Genomic DNA, 22,988 nt, shown 5'->3' with positions numbered 1-22,988 from the left:
TGTGTCTGGTTTTACATGACCACAAGGCTTTAAAATAGGTCCAGTTAGCACCCAAGAGTGGCTTCAGGTGGTATTTCTGATCTGTAAATGGTTCTGGACCAAGCTCTTTGGAAGATGGTGTACACTATAATAGGTAAATCAATTGAAACCCTGCCTGGTATTCCTGACTTAATGTGGGGAAGAGACAGGACATAATTTTGGGGAAGAAATCAGAGATTCCTGGGGGAAAACAGGAACATTGTTTTGGCAGAAATGATACAGATGCACATGTGTATTAGTAATAGAAACTGTCATTTGCAAACAGCTGCTGTCAGAAAAAAACAAACGAAAAAGTAGGTAGAAGCTGGAGGGAAAATGGGGAGCTATAGAAATATATGCACACTATTTATTTTTTCTGATCCTTAAACTTCATTTAATCAAGACAATTACTCAGGATATGCACAGAGAAGCACTGGTTCTTATGCACTGAGACATGAAACAAGATTCTCATAATGTGAGGCTTCTGTGAGTTCTTAAGGTCACAAAAAGTGAGCTTTATATAACAAATTTGGGGGGAAAGGATATGAAAGCTTGATGGGTTTGAATGTCAAAGTCTGGTGTCCACTGACTGAACGCTTAGATGTTGCAATTGTTTGTTTTGGAAGGAATACACCTTTCAGTATACAGAGCACACTATTTTAAAGATTAGATCTCTCCTTAGTAAGCAGTATTTTCTTACCCTAGAATTTTAATATATCGGAGTGATCTTTAAATGATGTTTTCTGTTATTAGAGTTTGACCTAAACACCTAAATAGCTCTATTATGTCCAGTGACCTCATTCTTACCAGGTTTTATAGGTCAGTGGTGAATTAAGCAGCCAGCTTCCTGCTAATTAATCCTATTTAGTTAAATAACTGTTAGACTGCATTATCTTATCTCTGTTAAAAGGAAGTTTTTACAGGATTGGCATCAGATTACTGTTATGAATGACAACCCTCCATCCAACTTTGACATACAGTACATGAGCAGAAAGGTAGAAGAGCAGAAAAAGAGGTCGGCACACAAATGCCATCTTGTTTGTCAGTGTTTCCCCATGACATGAAAGACCAGCGTTATTCCAGCACCCAAAAGGCTTTGAAATTACACAGCCCCCAAATCTTCCTGCCCAGCAAGGCACTGTGTTTTGGTATGCCAGAGTCGAGGTGTCTTGTCAGAAACCCAAGCCCCCAGTTGGTGTGACTGCAGATGGGAGAGACAGACGAAGCTAACAGTATATTTGTGTACGTGGTCCTTGTTTTACTGCAGAACAGCGGCAGCCCGACAGAACTAAAACCCGCTGTGAGGCAGGAAGCCTCTATCAAAATAGCTGATACTGAGATTGCACAGCTTGCTATAATTGTGAGGAATCAGAGGGGCCTTTTCTATGTCAAGTTTTGAAATCAATGGGCTACGTTAAATATAATGGAAGGTGAGCCCCTGCAGAAAATACCCGTGAGTACATAAAGGGTAGGGTGCTCAATAACTGGAAACCAGATAGCAGAAATATATTTGGTGGTTCTAGTCCATGTTGAGTGAGCTATACATGCACCAATAGGTTTCTAGCTGCTTCTCTTTTATTTTTTTTTCTTTTTCTGTTTGCCTTTAACTGCTCACCACCATTATGCCTTTCACTACTTTATTGTTTGGTCTGGAGTGAAGTGGACAAAGTCTACGACAGGCAGGGTTCACCCTGCCAACAGGCATATATTGGGAGCAGGGCAGGGAGGGAGAGGAGGAAAGAGAAGGAAGTGTTTATAAATGGCCTTATTTTACTGATATTTACGTATCACATGAAATCTGCAGGGCTACATCTATGAAAAGTACACATTTAATAGGACAGTCAATGACATGGGGGAACAAGATTAGCTGTTCTGGGGAACAGCTGTTTCTGCTTGAAATAACCCACCCGTGTGGCTCCTGTGTCACTCCATCCAGCGGGCTTTTCTGCCAGGAGCTAGTGCCCTGGCACCGGCAGCATCTGGCCACCCCAGCTGCAGGACCTGGCTTCAAACAAGGGTTGGGCAGATGCCGCTTCCAGGATCCTGGCAGCAACAGGCAGGGGCTGTAAAGATGGGTGTTCACTGTGCTCAGGGTGGGGAGGACCAGGGTTGGGGGAAGCCCTTACAAACTAAAGAATTAGAAGTTAAATGATCTACACAGAAAGTTTATGAAATCCTGGGTCCTCTCCTAGGGGCACTGAGACATTTTTGTCTGTTGGATACCATCAATGAACCTAACCACTTGGCGGTTTATGCCTCTCCTTAGTATCAGAAGAGCAAATCCTTGGTGGCTATTTCAGATGTAGTGGGGGAAAAACTGCCAGATATTTAAAGGTAACTGCTGCATTAGTACTATGCGGAGTGAGTAGGAAGTTTAGTTTTAACACTTTGGGCATCTTGGCCACCAAAAGAAGACGTACGTTAGCTAGCAAGAGGAACAAAAGGGGCAATTGTTAAGTAAGAAGGACTAAGTTAGGACATCAACTCCACAAAAAACTGTTTCTAACAGCTAAACATCTCTCATTTCCCCTCCAGAGGACCAGTGCCTGCTAGGAAGCGACCACGGGCTCTAAGCACATGCCAGGCCCAGGCCTCGGGTAGGTATAATCAAAACCAAAAGGTAATGAAGAGCTCTTTAATTGGGTTGGCAGCAGGCTGACCATAATGTAGCAATTCTTTTAACGTGAAGAAAAGCTACTGATATCTGAATGCAAAATGATACATTAAATTACACATACTTTGTGATGAATTGCTAATGTATTCCAAAGTGTCCAAAATTAAAAAGCCTCTTTTCAATGGCACAAGAGATATGTGAAGTAAATCTCCTTCTGCACTAGATTTGCATTGAAAGACCATAGAAAGTCCCATTTCTTTATGTAGGAATAAAAACACATACACAAGAAAAAGAGATGGTGAATAAGAAGGGCTTAGGATACGTGAACAGCTCCTGCTGCCGTGTAACTGTAGTTTGTCTGGCCTGTGTCTGAGTGCTGCAAGCGTCTTCCTCATTAGTAGGTACAGAAGGATTATGAGCTGCACTTAAATGTATGGCATTTGCCAAGTGATAAAAGGGAAGTATCAAATATATTCTGTAAAAAGTAAGAAATAGTTTGAGAAACAAATTGTTTTTGTGTTAAAAATGATAAGTTTTGGAAGGAAGGACATGCTCTTTTTTTTACCTTGGAACTTTGCTTTCTTCCTCTTGGATGGCTGATTAAAGATCTCCCATTTCTTAACTAATTCCTTAGCCAAAAATGCTCATGTTTAAAAAATGCATTTTGCAAAAATAAGTAAACCAATAGAAAATTAGATTTTTGAAATTTCACCTGCATCTTTTCTGTGTGGCTGGATTCAATCACTTCTGCCTTTGTGGACCACACGTTTTCTGTGCTGCACTGTATGACAGAGCCTAACATGTGCACAATACTTTGAGCTAAGCTGAGCTAAGTATATCCAAGTACGCCACTGGCTTTCATCACGTGCAGTTAAAGTACTGACCTATCCAGTTCTAAAACAAGTGCCTGGGTGTTTTTTCATGCTTCTATATCCTAAGCTGGCCTCTGAAAAGCAAAGGAGCCAGATCTGTACTGCGTGGCTCCCTACAGCACAGACTTACTGAACAGCCTATTCTGGAACTCAAGTACTTGCAAATGACACATAAACCTCTAACTAAGCCTTAAACCAACTGACTTCACATCTACCGGCATGGTTATTTTTAATTCTCTGCCTCATTTTGCACACCAGCAATAATCTCATGCCTGGCAAATTGGAATGATCTGGCTTAAAAGTTCAGCTGCAGCCATGTTAAAAAGACCAGAGGAAATGGATAGCTCATCTCTGGAAAATGCAGCCCTTTGGAGCAACGCCAGAACTCCTTAAAAACAAATCAGCTCAGGATTACAGTTTATTAGAGGCAAAATGGCGAAATCATTTCCAGGCTATTTTTTGACCCACTACTTCCATGCTGCATTAGCAGAGAGCAGTTTTGCTCATCCCTAGTTTTGTGCATTCGCCAGGTGTGGTGTTTTGAAGGGCACGTGATAATCCTGTGCTTTTAGTACGTGAGCACATAAGCAATGGGAGGCAACTACCATTAAGCAGAGTAGCTGCTGGAAGGGCTTCAAGAAGCCTCCCGGCACTTCCCTCCCAGTCCCCGGCACATTGCCCATGAGAGAGAAAACACAGGAGGAGGCAGCCAGAGACTAAAGCTGGCAGAGCAGTTGCAGCTGCCATCAAAGCAGAAACAGCCTTGGCATTTTCCTCAGTTAGATCTGGGTTTCCTTTGTTCCTGGTGACCGCCTCTTTGGTCAGCCCACTCTCCTGAGCCTCAGGGCTTCTTCTTCTGTCTGCCTGCTCACCTGCTCTGCCGCTTTGCTTTGGGCTTTCTGTTTGACTTGCCATGAGGTCAGTGGGGATGCGATGGGGGATGCCTATGCCCCTGCCTCTTCACAGGGCTGGCACAGCAGGGCTCGGGGCTCGTCTGGCCTCTGAACACATCCAGGGTGAGTGTGGCTCATAATAAAATGCTAAGCTTCTGCAAGACTGAAATTTAGGTGAGGAAGGTAAGTGAGTGATGAAAAGCTGCACACTTCAATTAATAGGAAAACGAAGTCACTTTGCCTGCAGGGGATCAGCTGCTTTTAAAATGTTACTGGTTTACTTACACAGGCAATATAATCTAAGACAGATGCTGGAATGATGCATGGAACAAAAACATATATTAGGCATGTGCTATTTAACAGCAATCAAGGTGCAATTTTTCAGAGCAGTAAAGTGTTGTAAAATATGCAGTGGATACTTGACATCCTAGAAAGACAGAAATGTACTACCTGCCTCAAGTGGGCACACAGTGTGACGTAATCAGCAAAAAAGGGATAATGCACCCCTCATTCCTTGCTGTGAAATGCCATGTTGGATGGCTGGTGGAGCAATGCCTTGCATGGGAAGCTTTTTAGTTAGAAGTTGCCTCATCAGTGGACTGGTCAGAGACACAGGGCTCCTACCAGAAGGATATCCTGGGATTGTTGGGAGGAGACTGGTGGGAAATCAACCCTCTTGAACAGAGGACTTCAGCGCACTACCTCAAGGAATAGCCCAGTGTTGTTGGTGGGGCCTCCTGCGTAAAAGCACAGATTGTCTCTTCATAAAATTCTGTATATCTAGAGCCAAAATCCTTCCTCTGTTATTCTAGTAGGAATGATAGCAGCATTTGGCATGTGGAATATAAATCTTTCTTTGAAGCTCTGCATTAGGACAACAGGTCTCCTAGGCAAAGCATTATTTGGAATTCAGTGGCAAATGAAATACATGTTATGTTGATAATAAGAACCTCTGGGTGTTAATTTCAAAAAGCAAGGTTGGTCCTCAGCAGAGGAACAAGAAATGGACTCATAATATTAGTGTGCCATTCACTCTGATTTCATTTACCAGGTCACCTCATAGGACTGTGACACTCATTCTCACTTTCAGATACACAGTAATACAACCACAATGAAATTCCCTAATGTCGGGAAAAAACTCGAGGAGATGGTGTCCAAATCTGGATCAGGAATGAGCTGAGGCTGCTGCTCAGGATAAGATTAGGTTTGGGTATGAGTAGGAGGCAAGCTCAGGGCTCTACTTCAAAAGGATAAAATTTCACAAACTCTTCTCCATATTTTGGCTCAGATGAGCTGTCTTAGATTTCCACTGTGATGGGGAAGATTTAAACATCAGAGCTGGAAAGGAAGGTTCCATTCCCAGTTCGGCTCCTTCCTACAATCCCAGTGGTGGGCTGAGATTACACTCTGGGATGCCTCCTCCTTATTCCTTAGCAGAGTCCACCTGAAACTTTGCATGCCCAGGGAGCCTGTCCAGGAACAAGTGAGAGCTAAAACGGCCATGTAGTGCTGTGGTTAAGAGAGCATTTTTGCACTTGGACTTCTAGTCTCTGCCCCTTTAGCCTTGTGAGGGCTTCACAGTAAAAAAAGAACAGAAATGCAAGTCGCCCTTATTTCACTGTTAATGTTACTCGTGCCTTACTATTTTTATCCATGCACAAAGCCAGCTTACGGTTCAGAGCTCAGCTGGGCTACTGCTGAGCTCAGCAGGTCTGAAGAGCTGAAGCTGCTGCTCTGAAGAAGAGGCTGCTTCTGCCTCTTGAGAATGGAGGCAGCAGCTGAGCTCCAAATTCGGCAGGAGCTGGGAGCAGGAGCTGGTCTGGCACTTTCCCAGTCAGGAAAAGGCTCCTGGCTCCTAGGTCTTGCTGATTTCTGAGGTCTTCAAAAGCGGTGAGACCCATGCCTCAAGTGGCAGAGCTCAGTGAAGATTTCTGTGCTCCGGCAACTGCTCCTCAGGGAAGCAACAACTCTCCTCCCTGCGCAGCAAGAGTTTGTAGCCCTCTCTGAGCTAAAACGGGGTTGCAGCTGCTGCTGTGCAGCTGCCCTTCCCTCCCAGAGGTAAACAGCCCTGGTGATGCTCGGGTGATGCTCAGGAAGAGCTGGAGCCCCAGGGTCCCTGCCTTGCCTCGCACGAAGACCAGTGGTAATGTGCAGCTGTGGGAGGCGATGGCCCTTGATGCAGCTGGCTCCATTTGGGATCCTGCAGGGTCTCAGCAAGAGCAGTGGCAGCACAGTTTGGAGTCTTCTCCTCATCAGAAGTGGTTCTCCGCCCTTCCCAGTGAGGTGGAGGCAGGGCATACTGCTACAGAAGAACCCGCTTCAGGTACCAACCTGTATCATTTTTGTGTTCCTAGAGGAAAAATCTTGCATGGGAAAAAAAGGCCTCACTTTTTTTTCACTCATGACTCGCTCCCTCTTTCTAACTTGGAAATAAAAGGGTGTTTTTGCAAAATACTCTACTTTTGCTTTGAAATGTAGTTGATAAATTACCTAGTTCCTTTTTTCTCCTTACTCCGACTAAACGCTCTGCTGTAACAGTATTTTGCTCTTTGAATCTAGCATACCAAAGCAGTGCAGGGTGTGGAGGAGCAGGGTTTCCCATGCAAGAAAAGGAGACCCATGAAAGAAAAAGGAGTGTTGTGGGTGGGCGTTTTGGCAAAGTACATCACTGCATTCTTGTTTGTGACAGCAGCGCGGTTCCGAACCAGGTCCTTGCCATTGTTAGCACAAGGACAGCTGGAAATGATCTGCGGTGGGGAAAAAAGAAAGGATTAAGGAAACAAAAAAGAAAGGGGTGACCTCTTATTTTTTGGGTGACAGTTTGGCTGGAGACTGAGAAACATACAAAGCAGATTAAGAACAGATCCCTGTTGACTTCTTGCAATTTTGGAAATGCCAAGGCAGCACCAGGATTCAGGTGGGATACCAGTGCACATCAGCCCAGCATGGTGGCATCCCGTGGGCACCAGAAAAGTTATTGCTCGCTAAGATGTCTGACACGAACTGTGATTTTCAAATGGTGGCATACTGGGGCCATCAGAAACCCTATTTGTCTCTCCTAATATGCACAAATGGACGGTGGTACCTTCCAGCTCTTTGCTTCCTTGGAAGAGGGCTCTCACATCCTTTGGGTCCATTGCTGCACAGTGTTTTGATTCTGTCCCCACTTGCACAGCCCTAACATGTTGGGTTTCATTCTTCCATCTTCAAGGCACTTTGATTCTTTGCCTCTAGGCCAAAGGCCCAGAGCATCTATACAACTCTAGATGACCCAAATCTACTCTAGTATGTATAATGGTTATGTATTGGCTGTTGATATATGTGCAGCTGTAAAGAAACCCATTTTGCCTCCCTGGGAGCAGCTAGAGATAGGTAACCTTCTTTCACAGCAACCTGCTATCTTTAGCAGTCTTGGGTGAGATGCAAAGCAGTGGGGGATGCCAGCTGAGGAATTTACATTGTGCCTCTGCCCAGACATTTCTAAGTATTACTTCAACAAGCAGTTTTAAACAGGAGGAGCACCGAATGTGTATATCTCACTTTTTGATAGTTGCTAAGAATTGCATCCTGGGAATATACATGTCATTTCAGTGTGTGGCAACTAAATTCAGTGCAAACACTCCCATTCTGTACAAACATGTCCTCCGACTAGGAACATTATGCACATTTTTAACAGTGAGGGTAATTAGGTAATGGAACAAATTTTCTGTAGTAATCCAGTTAATTTCCAGCATTTATAGACTTTAATCAGGACTGAAAGGTGCCCTGACTCCATCAGGAGTCATAGTCTTGCTACTGAAAGTACTTGGTAAAACAGCTTTTTTTTTTGTCGTAGGTGAAACTAAATTATGGCTTTGAATCCATGAAACCAATTCTCTTTGAGTGAACAGTAACCCGATTTCTGTTAGTTCACATGGTGTATTTTCACACTGTGGTTTGCTGTTCCAAAAGCAGGACAGCTTGTTTAAATCTGAAATGATGAGTTTCTCCAGCTCTCCTGAATAAAAGGCAGAATGCTGAAATCCACTGGAGTATTCCCACATGAGCTTAATGCATTGTAGGATAAAGAAAACATGGAAAAGTAAAATTGGCATAAAATCCTACCAGTCAGAAGCAACTGGGATTGCACGAATGCATAAGTCATGAAATATTGAGGGTTTGTCTTTCCTACATGGGTAGAAAGACTGAAGCTTTAAACTCTCCTACATACCAATGAAACATGTAGCCTCTTCAAGAAAAAAGAAAAAAGTCTTATTTTTGGCTGCTATATGAATAGGAATACCTGGATCTTGTATAGTTAATTTTAATCGCATTTAGATCCCATGGGCCAATATGGGCTAAAACACAACAGTATCTGAGTACAAAACCCAACTGAACCTGAGAGCACGGCTATTTTTTACGCAGGTGAACTAAAGAAGAGGGGTTTGCCAGGACTGCACCGTCCCGTGCCTTAGAGGGTGGGATGGCCGCCTGCCTGGCACGGAGGAGAGGAGAAGCTTGCTGGTGCCTCTGCCATCTCCTGCATCCGACTACAGCCCCAGCTCTGAAAAATCCTGAGCAGGATGGGACCCTAACACTCCTTCCTCTGGGAGCAAATGCTGATGGGTTTATCTAATTGAAGATACTGCTATTTACTGGTATATTTAGGCTATGAACTCCCTAGATGAGTCAGGGATATGTCTTCTGATAGATGAACTGTTTGGTGCCCTGATCTCTGGTTTGGTCCGTGGTTGTTGCAGCAACACACCTGTTGGATGCTACTATTTCATTTAACACACACTTTCTCAGCAGAATTGCAAAAAGCTACTGGCAGACTCGTCAGAAAATTCTGATAATTTGGCCTACTTTAAACAGTACCTTTTCAAAACAACACAGCATTTAGTCCAAACATTGACATTTTTCCCAGGATGAGTAAAACATCTTTCCAGTAAAAACTGGCAGAAGGAAAATAAAACTAATAGAACAGTAGTACTTTGAAAGCACAAAGATTTCTTTTATTTCTTTGAAAGATCATTTTCTAGATATCTCTGATTTTCATTTTATTCAAAGAACCTTGGTATTGACTACTCCAGTAGTCAATGCTAATTCCAGTACTAATTCCTAGTATAGACTATTCCATCACAAAATGTAATAATTTTTAATAGTGTCAAGCAAGGAAATAAATTTTGGAAATAAAGCAGTGTGAACTATAGAATATCAAGGTATCAGAAGACTACTTTGTGCATGCATGCAAGAGAAAGACAAGGTTTTTGAAAAGAATTTTGAAATCAGGCTTGAGTACTCTTGTGAGAAAAAAAAAACAAAAAACCCCTCCAAAACCCAACAAAACCAGCCTTTGAGCTCTGCTTCCACACCCAGGCTCAAACTCTGCCCAGACTAGTTCCAAGGAAAGATATGAATGAATCAAGATTTGGAATGGATTGCAATTATGTCTGGTATAGACAAGGTCTTACAGTTCATTTTGAAGGTACTTTGGTTTGTGCTGTTGTCAATAGCAGTACTAGTCATTTTGGTACTCAAAGTTACTTCCAGCGAGTCTCCATTTACCGTGGGCTGTTTTCATGGAATTCAGGTTTTGGGCTGTGTATGTGTGTGTACATGTGTGCATGCAAGGGTGAGGTTGGGCTCTGTTTGGATGTGAAGACTTTGTATTAATTCACAGCATTTCCCATCCAAGTCCAGAGTTCTCTGAACTTCTGTCCTGTTGGCTGATGCCTCCTCGGCATCTCCCCGCTCTCCAGTCTGGGGTAGCACCCCCCAGAGAAGAGCCGAAACACACCCAGCACACCGGCGGGTTGCCCAGCCGTGCTGCAGGGAGAGCGAGACGGGGCCAGCGGCTGCCCAGAGCAGCTGCCAGAAGCTGCGCACAAGGCGATGGGGAGGGAAGGAAAAGGGCACAACTGCCTGAATTGTCCAGAAATTTGTATCTGGAGACGAGCTCATACATTCATGTGCTATCTGGGTGGAGAACAGCTAGGAATATTCTTCAGCCATATAGCTGCTGTTTCCAGCAAGATAGTTGTGTAGCAACACAGTGAATAATATAAAAAAGTTTTCCGGTGATTGCTGCCCAGCGATGTCTTTCCATCTCTAGCAGGCAGAGAACAAAAAATTAGGTCAAGATCTCATTTTTAATATTTTAGTTGCCCTTGGACTCTGTACGAGACAGGCCAAGCCAGCCGTGCTAAGGCATTATTAAGCAGAGACAGAGAGAACTGCTGTGCCAGAGGTGGGAGGATGCGGGGCTGCCGTAGCCCTGGGTGGCCGCCAGCGCTCCCATTGCAGCCAGGGCTGCTGAGGGCTCCCCGGAGCTCCCCTCCGCCCAGCCTGCTCAGCCACGCTTGATACACCGCACATCCAGCCACCTGGAAATGGTGCCTCTTGATGTCCATCTTGCTACAGCCCATTGCTTTTTTAGTATATTGAACATCTATTTTCATTTTTAACAGTGTCAAGAGGAGATAGGAAAAACCACTATGGTGGTACGTCCCATTTCTCTCTGCACTGTGAATAACCGCCCTTAATAGAAGGATTAGAAAGAAATAGGATGAGATATTGATAGGATGAGAGGAAATGGCCTCAAGTTGCGCCAGGGGAGGTTTAGATTGGATATTAGGAAATTTTACTTCACCGAAAGGGTTGTCAAGCACTGGAACAGGCTGCCCAGGGAAGTGGTTGACTCGCCATCCCTGGAGGTATTTAAAAGACATTTGGATGAGGTGCTTAGGGACATGGTATAGTGGTGGTCTTGGTAGCGTTAGGTTTACGGTTGGACTCGATGACCTTAAAGGTCTTTTCCAACCTATACGATTCTGTGATTCTGTGATTCTGTGAAATGGAAGAGAGGAGGAGTGACATTATAAACTTCTCATGACACAATTGTGATAAAATTGTGCTGTATCTTTTTTCCAAACTTCTTCTGAGGGAGTTTTTTAGAGTTCCTAGGCCCTTCCTAGACTTCTTTGTTTCTGCCAAGTCAATCTGAGACAGAAGGCTGCTGCTTTTAATACCTAGTGATGATAGCAGTATTGATGTTTATTATGTTTTTAACAAAAACAAACACCTCTGGCTGAGTCAACACTAGCTTTTGGACTGAAGTAGCACTGCTGCTCAGCAGTGAATCCCCTGATTGTCCGTAGGTACCACACGTTGGCTGTGTTGGCAGAGCAGCTGTGGCACACAAACTCGATTCCTCTTGGAAAAGAAACTAAACTGGAAATTCTGCTCCAGCTGGGCACCAAATGAGCACCAATTCCTAGCACAGACACAGCTGAAGAGTCACAGCTTTTTGCTTTTTTTTCTGCCAAAGAGAGCATGTTCCTGTTTTAGACACCATGTCATGGGCAAAAGGGAGGCAGAATGACGTTACAGTCAAGGTACATGTAGTTCAGTCAAGAAAATACTGGCAATTCTTAAATTCAGCAGAATTCACCTAGAGAGTGCACTTTCTGCTACGTGGCCAAGCTGAATGAACAGCTCACGCCGAGGACTTTGTTAGATAAATGTACACAAATACATACAGAAACCCATTTATTGCTATTAATCTTCATTTATTCTAGAGCAGGACTGAGAGCATGGGTGAGGCAAAGGGACTAATCGAACACTATTGTGCGAACATACAGAAAGACATGATTCACATCACACATCTTGCGTTCCTATTAATTACTTGGGCAGTACAAACAACCTGTGTGAGTAATACGATCAAAATTCTGTCAGAGAATTACTGCTCACATTGACAAGTTAAAAAACCCCTTTTCCTTCCAAAAATATGTATTTGTCATTAAAGGGACAGAGCATGTTCATGAGCTGAATTAATGCTTTTATTAGCAGCAGCATCACCAGTATCAGTCATAATGAGAATGATCTCTGTAACTTATGCAAATATTTCTAAATTTCTCACAATGTAATTCACCCTAATTCAATTTCTTGCTACAATTCTTAATGATTTCTACTGATTTAAAGCAATGTGGGCTTTCACATTCAAGTAGGCCAGAAGAGCAAAACATCTGGAGTATACATGTACCCTAGATAAAGTACTGTGCTGATAAAGTTCTATTTCCCCTATATTTAGACAGTTTATTCAAAAAAATGCACCCTCTATCTAGTGTCCATTAATTAGGGGAAAAGAAGTGAAAAAAATTGCACTTCAGTGCAAGTAATTCTTAATTTATACAAAGAGTGTGATGATTAATATCGCGTGTACCTTTCTGAACTGAGAAAGTGTAAATGTAATGATTCTGACTGGAAACGATTTCCTCTCTTCTTTCAAGTGGTGGGGGAGGTGATTTGCAGGTGCTTACACTGAGAAAGGGAGGGTGAGGTGAGGGCAGGGCTTGGCTGGCTTTGCTCCTTTAGCAAAGCCCTACAGGGTAAATGGCTTCCTTCTGAACTGCATTCACCTTGTCTTTAGCCGATCAGAATTCTCCAGAATGAACTTCTGCCTATTTTTCTTCTTAAGTGTGCAAGTAATAGCAACTTAAGAGAGGCTAAAAATCACACTTCATGGGGAAATGAAACAAGATGCATATAAAATAGCATTAAATCCTACTGGCCAGTGTAAATGCACCACTACATTCTGCGGTATTTGAAATACTGCTAAAATTTCATTGCAACATGCTGAGAAACACAAGTTAAACGAAACGTTGACTACTTCTAGCCAGGGTTTTCTCAGTTTCTTGGGGATGGCCTAGCTTAATATGGGAAGAGCTGGCAGGTCCAATCTTTGCCCTTGTTCTGGAACTCAGTTATCCAAGTGCAGTGATATTGATAATTTGCTTATAAATAAGGCGGTAGTTACTCCCTTTGAAAGATTAAATCATGTGCCCTAGTGAGCTGTGGTTCACCTGAGCGAAGCCAGACTGGGAATGGGGAGTTGCTCACCTTGCTGCGTTTTAACCTCCCCGAGTTTCCTAATCAGGCTCTGGGGGCAGCGATGCCTCAGTGTCCCAGGCAGGCAGCCCCCCGGCGAGACCCCTGGGAGGCCCCTGCCCTCGGCCTCGGCCCGGCGCGGCCCGGGGAGCCTCGGGCACCAGCTCTGCCCCGCAGGGAGATGGGCGCTGCCGGGCACCGTCCTCTCGGGACGGGACGGGACGGGACGGGTGGCCGCTTTGAGGGGATGCTGCTCCCGCATGCAGGCGGGGAGTCGGGGCTCCCTGCGGCGAGCAGCAGCAGCAGCCGGTCGCTCGGGCCCCCCGGCAGCGGGTGGCAGGCTGCCTGCAGCAGGCCAGCTGCTGCCCCTCTTCGTCTGAATATTTGCTTTAAATAAAGGAATAAGCTGGCAAACCCCGCCGAGTGTGCCGGCGGATGCACGATACGCCGCTTCTCCTTTCAAGCAGCATTCACTTCTACAGCTTCGGATTTTAAAAGCTTCCTGCTTGCTTTTTTTTTCTTTTTTTTCTTTTTTTAAATTGGCATTGGCACGGAACGCTACACACCTTGTCCCTGCCCAGCTGGGTCGCCTTTCCGGCGGGTACGCTCAGGCTCGCCCAGCCATCGCAGTCGCGGGCACCCCACTTGGTGCTTCATGAGGGAGGCACGGGGTGAAGTCACCGCCGCTCCTCGTCCCGCGGGGCTGCACAGCAGCTGCGATGGCCCCGTGCTCCTGCCGCGGGGTTATACTGCAGTAATGAACTAACGGGGAATCTGGGCGGTGAATCGAAGCTTAATCCCCCCCTTCCCCCCAAAAAATACCCCCACCCGCCACTGCCAAGCGCCGCACTTCGGCCCGACCCCGCGCCGTACGGCTGTGCCCCCCCGCGGGGAGCGCGCTTGGCCACCGGCAGGGGGCGCCCTTGCCACACGGCTGCGACCCGCGACGGCGTGGGGGGGCGGGGGGCTTCCCCGCCCGTACCACCCTGCGCCCCGGCGGGGGGGCACGGAGCGCACAGCGGGACCCTCGGGGTTGGTTTGTTTTTTTTTTGGGGGGGGGCCAGCCGTGCCAGCTCGCCAGGGTCAGGGGTTTCCCCCTGCCGGGCGAGGCACAGCTCCCCCCCCCCCAGCCCCATCCCACGGCGGGAGGTAATGGGGGCGGGTGTGCTACGAATGGGGGGAGGGGGCGGTAAGCCCCGTCGGGCTCCTTCAGACACCGGCCCCCTCCCCCGTTTGGCGAAGCGCTTGGTTGGGGAGGCCGCGCGTCACGCCGCCGCGCGCCCCCATTGGCCCCTCCTGCAGCGCGTCACAAAGCTGCGAGCGGTGACGCAACGCCGTGTCTACCCCCTCGCTTCTCCCCGCGCAAGCGGCGCGTCTGCACCGCGGCGGTGGGCGGGATGCGCGCCGGGGCGGCCGGGGGCCGTCCTGGAGTCCGCGGGTGCTGCTGCATGGCGGGGGGGCGCGCTCAGTCTGTTTTAAATAATACTTATATGTATATTTGGCACTTTAACAGGTGAAAAACAAGCAGATACGTGCATTGTTATTAAATAAAATATTAAAATAATTAAAATGCAATTGAAAAGAAAAAAACACGTATATGTTTATATAGTATGTATATATTGTACATGTTATCTTTCCCGCCTCGCAGTTACCGAAGTTGTACTTTATAGGCAGGATGCTCCCCTGGAAGGCACTGACTCGTTCGTGCTCTTCGGGATTTCTTTTTTCCCCCGCGCCGGCGAGGAGGGAGGGAGGAGGGGCCGGGCAGGCATGTCGCGATGCCCCTGCGCTGCCGCAGGCGGCTTTGAAAATCTCGGTCAGGAGCCGAGCAGCTCAAACCGCACCGTCCGGGATCCTCGGCATCTGCTGGGAGCGGAGCCCTTGCCAAGTTCCGGCGCTCTGGTACGAAGTTTGGCTGTGCCTGGGATGACCGGGAACGTCGGGGGCGGGGGGGGCGGTGGTGGTAAAAAAGGCAGGGAAAAAAAAATAGGGAATGAATGGCAGCGCGGAGCTGGGTGCCTCCGGGCCCGCATGCTGGGCCGGCAGGAGCCGGGGGGTCCTCGCCCCCCGCGGGTGCAGGGAGGGGGGTTACACTTGTTGCCTGCCCCATCGGCGAGCGGCCAAAGCCGTGCGGGGGGGAGGCTGCGCTGCGCGGGTTTTCCAGCGGGGCCGCGCGTGGGGCGGGGCGGCCGCGCTGGGCCGCGCTAGGCGCTCCGCCGGCGCGGAGGGGCGGGCCGCGCCGCGCCGCGCTGTGCCGCGCCGTGCCGTGGCGCGGCGGCGGGGAGCCGGCGGGGCGGCCCGTGGGTGCGCAGGGCGTGGGCGTGCCGGGGGCACCGCCGAGGCCGGCCATGCAGATGGAGGGGGCGGGACGCGGGCGCCGTGACTCGGAGCCCCGGAAGAGCGGAGAAACCCCGTATAAAAACTACTGGGGACCTTTCCCGGGCAGAACTACGAAAGCTCCGGAGACGGCGGCAGCCCGCGGCGGCAGCGAGCGGGGCGGCGGGCGGCGCGGGGCGGCCTCTCCGGCTGCGCGGGGCGGCCTCTGCCCCGGCGGGGGCGCGGAGAGCGGCACAGGCGGCGGCTCTGCAGGTCGGGCGCCTTCCCCTGCCCGGCAGCACCGCCTGGCTCCGGGGGGCTGTCCCCCCCCCCTTTTTTTTAATTTGCTCGATAGGTGTGTCTCCCCCCCTTTCCCGCTGGAAGGGGCGGTGGGCGCCGTCCGGCGGGGCGGGGCGGCTGCAGGGGGAGCGGAGCTCCGGTGCCGGGTGCGCGCCGCTGCTGACCGCTCGCTTTTCCTCCTCTTTTGCTAGGCGCGGAGGGAGAGGGGCCCCGGGGGGGCAGTGAGGAGCCGGAGCGGTGCCATCCAGCCCGGGGAGGCGGCGGCCGCGCACCATGGCAGACGATGAGAAGGCCGGCGGCAGCCCCGGCGGGAGTTACGCGGGCGGCTGCGAGAGCGCGCACTGCAACGTGCTGAGCTGGGAGCAAGTGCAGCGGCTGGACCGCATCCTCAGCGAGACCATCCCCATCCACGGCCGCGGCAACTTCCCCACGCTGGCCATGCAGCCCCGCCAGATCGTCAAAGTGGTGCGGAGCCGGCTGGAGGAGAAGGGCATCGGGCTGCGGGACGTGCGGCTCAACGGCTCGGCCGCCAGCCACGTCCTCCACCAGGACAGCGGCCTGGGCTACAAGGACTTGGACCTCATCTTCTGCGCCGACCTCAAAGGGGAAGCCGAGTTTCAGACTGTGAAGGACGTGGTCTTGGACTGCCTCTTGGATTTCTTACCCGAGGGGGTGAACAAGGAGAAGATCACGCCGCTCACCCTCAAGGTAAACCTGACCTGTGCCCAGGCGCCCGGAGCGGGCAGGTGTAAGCGCCTGCCTGCGGGGAACGGGGCACCTTCCCCTCCGGGATGGAGGGGTGCACGGAGGGACGCAGCTCCCCCCCACACCCCGAGACCCACAGGGACCGTGAGTGATTTTTTCACCCCACACTTAAAACCGAGGAGGAGTTTGCAGTGAAGCGTCTTGGCCGGGGCTCCTTAGGATTAATTAGTCTTTCCTCCCTCTCTCTCCTTTGATTTGCTGGGAGCGTTGGGTTACCTGGGGCGTGTGTGTGCAAGGCGCTGCAGATCTCCCCGCTCGGCTCTGCGGCAGCTTGGTTTGCAGGACCCGGTTCCCGGGCTGGCTGGGGGGAGCTTAGGTAGCTTTAATATCTGCAAGAAGGAAACACCGTCTGCAAGGCACGCTTTCTTGTGTGCTAGATGCCCCAGCGGAGAGACATATTCCCTCCTCTCGGAGGCAGTTTGCTCGAGTTAATTAGGCTGAATGCCAAATGCCTTTAAGATTTTTTACAGGGATTTTTTGGCACACGGGGCAGATTTGTGGAACCTGCACTGAAAGAGCAGGAGTGAGGGGAGTGAACGCTTGCTGAGTTTTTTTGTGGGGAGGGGAGAGAGAAGTGGAAACTGATAAAAAAGATTTCTTATCTGATTGTAGCAGTGACCTTTTGTGTGTGGGTGCGTGGATATTTGGCATGTGTGCCATGGGCTTCATGTGTAGATGTATTTAGAAGTGATTGAAAGAAGCAACGTTGCCATATGCTTCCCTTGCACAACACAGTCCCAGCAGAACACCCTCTCCTATCATCCCCTTGCAATGACAGCACTCCAAGTTCTCACATTAAGCATTTCTCCTCTGGTTTGTATCTGCAGGCTCCACAAAGTCTTTTATGAAACACAAGGACGGGGTGGAGGGGGGGGGGGATGTGAACAAATGGAGCGAAAGGGAAATTTCTTGCATCTATGTCTTCATTTGTTCATTTTTTCTTTCCAATTATAGGAGGCTTATGTGCAGAAAATGGTAAAAGTATGCAATGATTCAGACCGATGGAGTCTCATCTCCCTGTCCAACAACAGTGGCAAAAATGTGGAGCTGAAATTTGTGGACTCTCTGAGGCGGCAGTTTGAATTCAGTGTCGATTCCTTTCAAATCAAGCTGGACTCCCTGCTGCTTTTTTATGAGTGCTCAGAGAATCCGATGACTGAAACTTTTCACCCGACTATCATTGGTGAGAGCGTCTATGGGGATTTCCAGGAAGCCTTTGATCACCTCTGCAACAAGATAATCGCCACCAGAAACCCGGAAGAAATCAGAGGAGGTGGTCTTCTGAAGTACTGCAACCTTTTGGTAAGGGGCTTTAGGGCTGCCTCTGAATCCGAGATTAAGTCCCTGCAGAGATACATGTGTTCGAGGTTTTTCATTGACTTCTCAGACATTGGAGAGCAGCAGAGAAAGCTGGAGTCCTACTTGCAGAACCACTTTGTGGGATTAGAGGACCGCAAGTATGACTATCTCATGACCCTTCACGGTGTGGTGAATGAGAGCACAGTGTGCCTGATGGGACATGAGAGGAGACAGACTCTGAATCTGATCACCATGCTGGCCATCCGGGTCCTAGCTGAGCAAAATATCATCCCCAATGTGGCCAATGTCACCTGCTACTACCAGCCAGCCCCATACGTAGCAGATGCCAACTTCAGCAATTACTATATTGCCCAGGTTCAGACGGTGTTCCCTTGCCAGCAGCACACATACTCTACTTGGCTGCCCTGTAATTAAGGACCGAAATTAGTAGACCCGCTGGGGAGAACGTTTTCTAAGACGTAGGAAGGGGCGACGCGCCCCTTTGAAATGGGGTGTTTTGTGCAATGATGATCTGCTCTAGTTTTCAAGCTTGGGAAAAGCTTGTGGTTCTTCTAATAAATAATGGGAGCATGATCGAGAAAGAACCCCAAAATAATTGGATCCTACCCCAGAGCACAAGAGGCCTGTCATTAAAAGCAACCAGCTTCCCCTGAAATAAGTGAGGGAGGAATGCTTGATGACAATATGGGTTGGCAATATCTGCTCCCATAGCTTTGGCATAGAGAAGGTGGGAAAGCCTTATTTTCTTTTATTTTTATTCTTACTCTAGAATGGGATCTGCAAAAGGGAGAATATGAAAGAAACAAAACAAAAAAAAAACAACAAAAAGAAAAAAATTCACAAAAAACAATTCTATATATATTCAGGAATTAAAAGTTAGAGGCATAAAGCAGAGATAAGCTGAATAAAAATGTATATTGGAATTACTGCATTTGGGGCTTGCAGCAAGTGCCGTCTATGGATTGACCATGTAGAATGTATAGCTTGCTTGACTAGAATGCTTTACCAGAAACAGCTTGCTCCAAATGAACAGTAGTGGATTGGTACAGTTGTAAAAACAGAAACACGTACGATGACAAAGTCCATTATTTCCAGCTGTGTGCATGCCTCACATTTTAAAAATGTGAGAATGCAGGAAAACCAGCTGTGGCAAACATACTCAAGGACCAAAGATTTCACAAATAAGTTATCCGAGCAGAGAAGATACAGTAGAGTATATATATATATATATATATAAAAGAAAAGAAAGATGTTGCTATATTTGTACACACCAACAGTAATCAAAAGTGCCTGATGCCTTCATAAAATTTGAAGTGAGAAAAAAAATATAGTTTTGTGGTTTAACCATGCATTTTGTTTTATCAGGGACACAAGGATTAAAAACAAAAAAAACCCATAAGCTTGTGAATAAGTGGTGGAGGAAATGCCCTATTTTTTTTTCTTGGCAAATACCTGTATAGAGTTAATGTTATGTCGGTGTGCTATTATCCTAGGTACGTGTGTGTATGTGTGTATATATGTTTGTGTGTGTATATATGTACATGTTATAGGTGTATATCTATATATATACACACACAATATATATTAATGTGGTCTAGGAAAATGTAGCAATTAAGGAATGTTTAAATAAAGTACTATGTGTTTTCCAGTTTGCAACAGGATGTCATAGGACAGTGGGCACCTTGCAGTGAATTTTTAACCCACACCTGAGAAATTTGGAGTAAATGAGCCAGTCAGGATTAAGGTGGGATTCAGATAATGTCTTTGGTTGCAAGAACAAGGATTACAGTAATTCAGTGGGTTGCTTGTGAGCCATAATAATTCCACAGATGGAGAAACATATGACTAGCTGATTTTTTTTTAACTATTTTGTACTGTAATGCCATTTTGACATTTAACCCACTAATGTTGTGACTGCATACCTCCATGATGTGTAATTCAGTGGAACGTGGATCAAAGATAGGTTTATTTAAACCCCCTGACAGCTAAAGAATATTGTATTAGTTGGTGATTTGAACACTAATTGTTAATATTTAAAGGAGTATTTTTAATAGAATGCGTTACGCATTCCAGGACCACTAGAATTTAGCAAATGTGAAATGAACCCTTTTTAAGAGTGTTGCACGATTGCTTAAAATTATATTTTATATATATATATTATATATATATATTTTTATGCAAATATTAAACATCTTTGATCTGGTTGTCACACTGCATTTACAATTTCAGTACTGTACTTTATTTAAATGGAATCACTTTACATTGGAACAATAACTACTCACTTTCATTTCCTCTCCCAAAAGACCAGCAGGGGGGAAAAATCAACCTCCGCTGTTGTTTTCACTTCAGTGCCATCTCTGAAGGTGTTAAATTCTTTGTTGGGCTTTGAAAACCTAATGACTAAGTGACACTTGACTCTAATATTTTGCTTTTTCGTACTGAGGAAAAAACAAAACAAAAACCAAAAGAAAAGGGAATTCAGGCTTTTGAACGAAAACTCGCTGTGCCCTGCCTGGTTGCAGGCAGGGTCTGGCTCTGGAGGAGGCAGGGGAGAGGGAGAGGACTCGTGTCCTGGCAGCGTGTTTTCCCTACGGAGCGAGTAAGGTACATCTATTTTTGTCGCGCTTTGTACTTTTCACTCTGGAGGCAATTTAACAGGAACCCGATTTGTTTACTGAAGCACCTTCCCTGTGAGTCCTTCAGGAAATGTAAGAGCTGGTTCATTGCCGTTCGCGGCGTTGACTCGCAGACCTCATCCCCACCTTCTCTTCCTCCGGCGCTGGCTGCAGCCTCCGCCGGGCTTCTCATCCCCTGGTCCCCACGAGGTCCCCCTCCAGCCCCCCGGAGGGTCCGGGCTGGGTGCTCCTGGCCCGCTATTTCCCCTTGCCTCCAGCTCCTGGGAGGGTTTGCTAGCGGAAGCTATGGGGTGGGCTGGGGAAATAGGATCAGCTGGTAATGTGGTATGTCTTCTCTCGCCACAACTATTTGCAGCAAATAAATGAGTCATCCGCTCTTTAAAAGGGTTTGAGAATCTATAGCTGTGCCACAACCGCAGAACGCTGATAGTACATGACATGATGTATTTTTCCTTTGAAGGACCCTTTTTTTTCCATTGCTTGAAAGAAAGTTTTGATTTACTTCCTCTCAGCTCAAATTTTATTGTGGGGTTTTTTTATGATTGACAGCAGCTAGTTACCTTATAGTGCATGCAGCAGGGCTCTGAGCTAAACTGCACCTTTCAGCGTTTGCATTTTGATACATATATAATATGTTTTTATATATATTATATAGGTATTCTGGATCTGTTTTGCATATGTTAATGATCAAGTGGTGGAACTGGTGGAGCTTTGTTTTATCTGTGACTGGTAGCTTAAAAGGTGCCTGGTGTTAGAGGTGGAAAGAAGGCATGAGTTCAGGCCAAGAGTAAAATAAGAACCCCTTTTCAAAGCTGGTTTGTTTCTGCGGTTTGCACACCTTCCCCTCCATAAAGTCTGACTTTTTTAAACTGATTTTTCCCCTTCTCTTCAACACACTGGTACTTTTAAAGTTAACGACTGTGTTCTTGCTTTGTAGACTTCATTTTTCCCATCCAATCGGATGTAAGGTTAGAACTTGTGCTGTAAGAGACAGTGCGCCTTTTAAAGAGCTGAACTGATTAAAAACATTGACCTGATTACAGTAAAACTGTTTGTGCTGCAGCTGAATTTACTGCTAACCAACAGGGCACTAAACTTGGTTAAATGTAGCGATCGTGAAACAACCGAGAGCTTTGAAATGGGATTTTTTTTTCCTTAGATGTAGCTGTCCTCCCAAATGCAAGAACATTTCTTCTAAAAATAGAAGGGCAATTAGAAGACCAAAAAGATTATATTTTTCTAGTTTCTCTTATTGCACATAAAATATTTTTTATCTTACACAAAGGCCTTCACACAAATCTTCTAAACACCTCTGATTAAACACTTGGTTTGCATCATGTCAGAAGCTCCTACCAGTTCAAAAAAAAGCTTTTTTTTTTATTGAGAAAATGAAGTGTGTTAGATAAAACTGCACAGAAAAGGAAAAACTGTAATTGCATATTCAGCTCCTATTTGAATATATTCTTTTGTATGGTTTTCTTTATGCAGAGTTTCCCTTGCAAGAAAGAAAATCAGTGTACTGTTTTGCTGTTGTAATAATGGTTTGCTAACAAAATAAATAGTAAAAAAAAAAAAAGCCTGCAAATTTCAAGACAGCTTGGCTAAAGCACTGCAGGCTCCTGCAGTCTGTAGGAGTCTGTGCAGATTTGCTTTCCCTCAGATTTCCTTACAACTGTTGCCTTCTGCAAGGCATCCTGTTGCAGCAAACTGCTCCGTGGATTGCTCTTTTGGAACATTTTGACTATAGGCTTTGTCACAGACAGAAAAAGAGCTGATGGAAAACAGACTCTAGAGGGAACAGATTGTGAATTTTGTTTACAGCATCCAATATTTGGATTTTTTTTGTAAATAAAAAGAAGTTATTTTTTTCTATTGATTTGTGTCTGCTGTCTTCCGTGTCTGAAATAGCTCTGGCCTGCTCCTAATGAATACCAAGTTTGCTTTCATTAAAAAAGGACAAGGGCAGCACTTTTCTGAGAAGAGCTGCGTTCGGCCGCTTTCCGATTGGAGCACAAGACGTTTTGAAAAGCCCTGCCTCGTGCCAGCCAACTTTGACTGGCTGCACTCTGCTGCGGAGGAACCTCCCCAGCCAGTGCCAAAAATACTCGCCCTAGCGCTGGTCGGGCTGTGCAAATGGTCTGAAATCTGAAAACCGAAAGCGCTGCAGCAGCGCCACGCTCTTGCTGCCTTCCCAGTTTAGATCCCGGTACCAGGACTGAAACCTTTTTGTGATGCCTGGGACTTGCGCATCGCAAACCACCATGCTGGCAGTAACGCGAGGGTCCTGATGCCCTTGAGATGTATTCGATAGGGGCTGACGCCTCCACCTGACCGTTTCGGTAGGTCTGGGAGGCAGTGGGGTGCTGCTCCCTGGGTGTAAAGGTGG

The 22,988-nt window shown here is 46.8% G+C and overlaps 1 protein-coding gene across 3 annotated transcripts; it reads left to right on the top strand.

The window, feature by feature from the left end:
• The first annotated feature begins 15,085 nt into the window (after positions 1-15,085).
• On the top strand, positions 15,086-22,478 carry TENT5A (terminal nucleotidyltransferase 5A). 3 transcript variants are annotated; one of them, XM_072855359.1, is made up of 3 exons: positions 15,086-15,167; positions 16,073-16,589; positions 17,601-22,478. In XM_072855359.1, exons 2-3 carry the CDS (start codon positions 16,155-16,157, stop codon positions 18,378-18,380), a joined length of 1,215 nt encoding a protein of 404 aa, XP_072711460.1. In that variant the 5' UTR covers positions 15,086-15,167; positions 16,073-16,154; the 3' UTR covers positions 18,381-22,478. The 3 variants fall into 3 exon arrangements, with proteins under 3 accessions (XP_072711460.1, XP_072711459.1, XP_072711458.1); XM_072855358.1 differs by lacking the exon at positions 15,086-15,167 and adding an exon at positions 15,677-15,854; XM_072855357.1 differs by lacking the exon at positions 15,086-15,167 and adding an exon at positions 15,677-15,936.
• The last annotated feature ends 510 nt before the right edge of the window (positions 22,479-22,988 follow it).

Source organism: Ciconia boyciana, chromosome 3, assembly GCF_034638445.1.
Source record: "Ciconia boyciana chromosome 3, ASM3463844v1, whole genome shotgun sequence".
Lineage (NCBI taxonomy): Eukaryota > Metazoa > Chordata > Aves > Ciconiiformes > Ciconiidae > Ciconia > Ciconia boyciana.
Note: the sequence above shows the minus strand (reverse complement) of the source record. Positions and strands in the feature narration are given on the sequence as shown.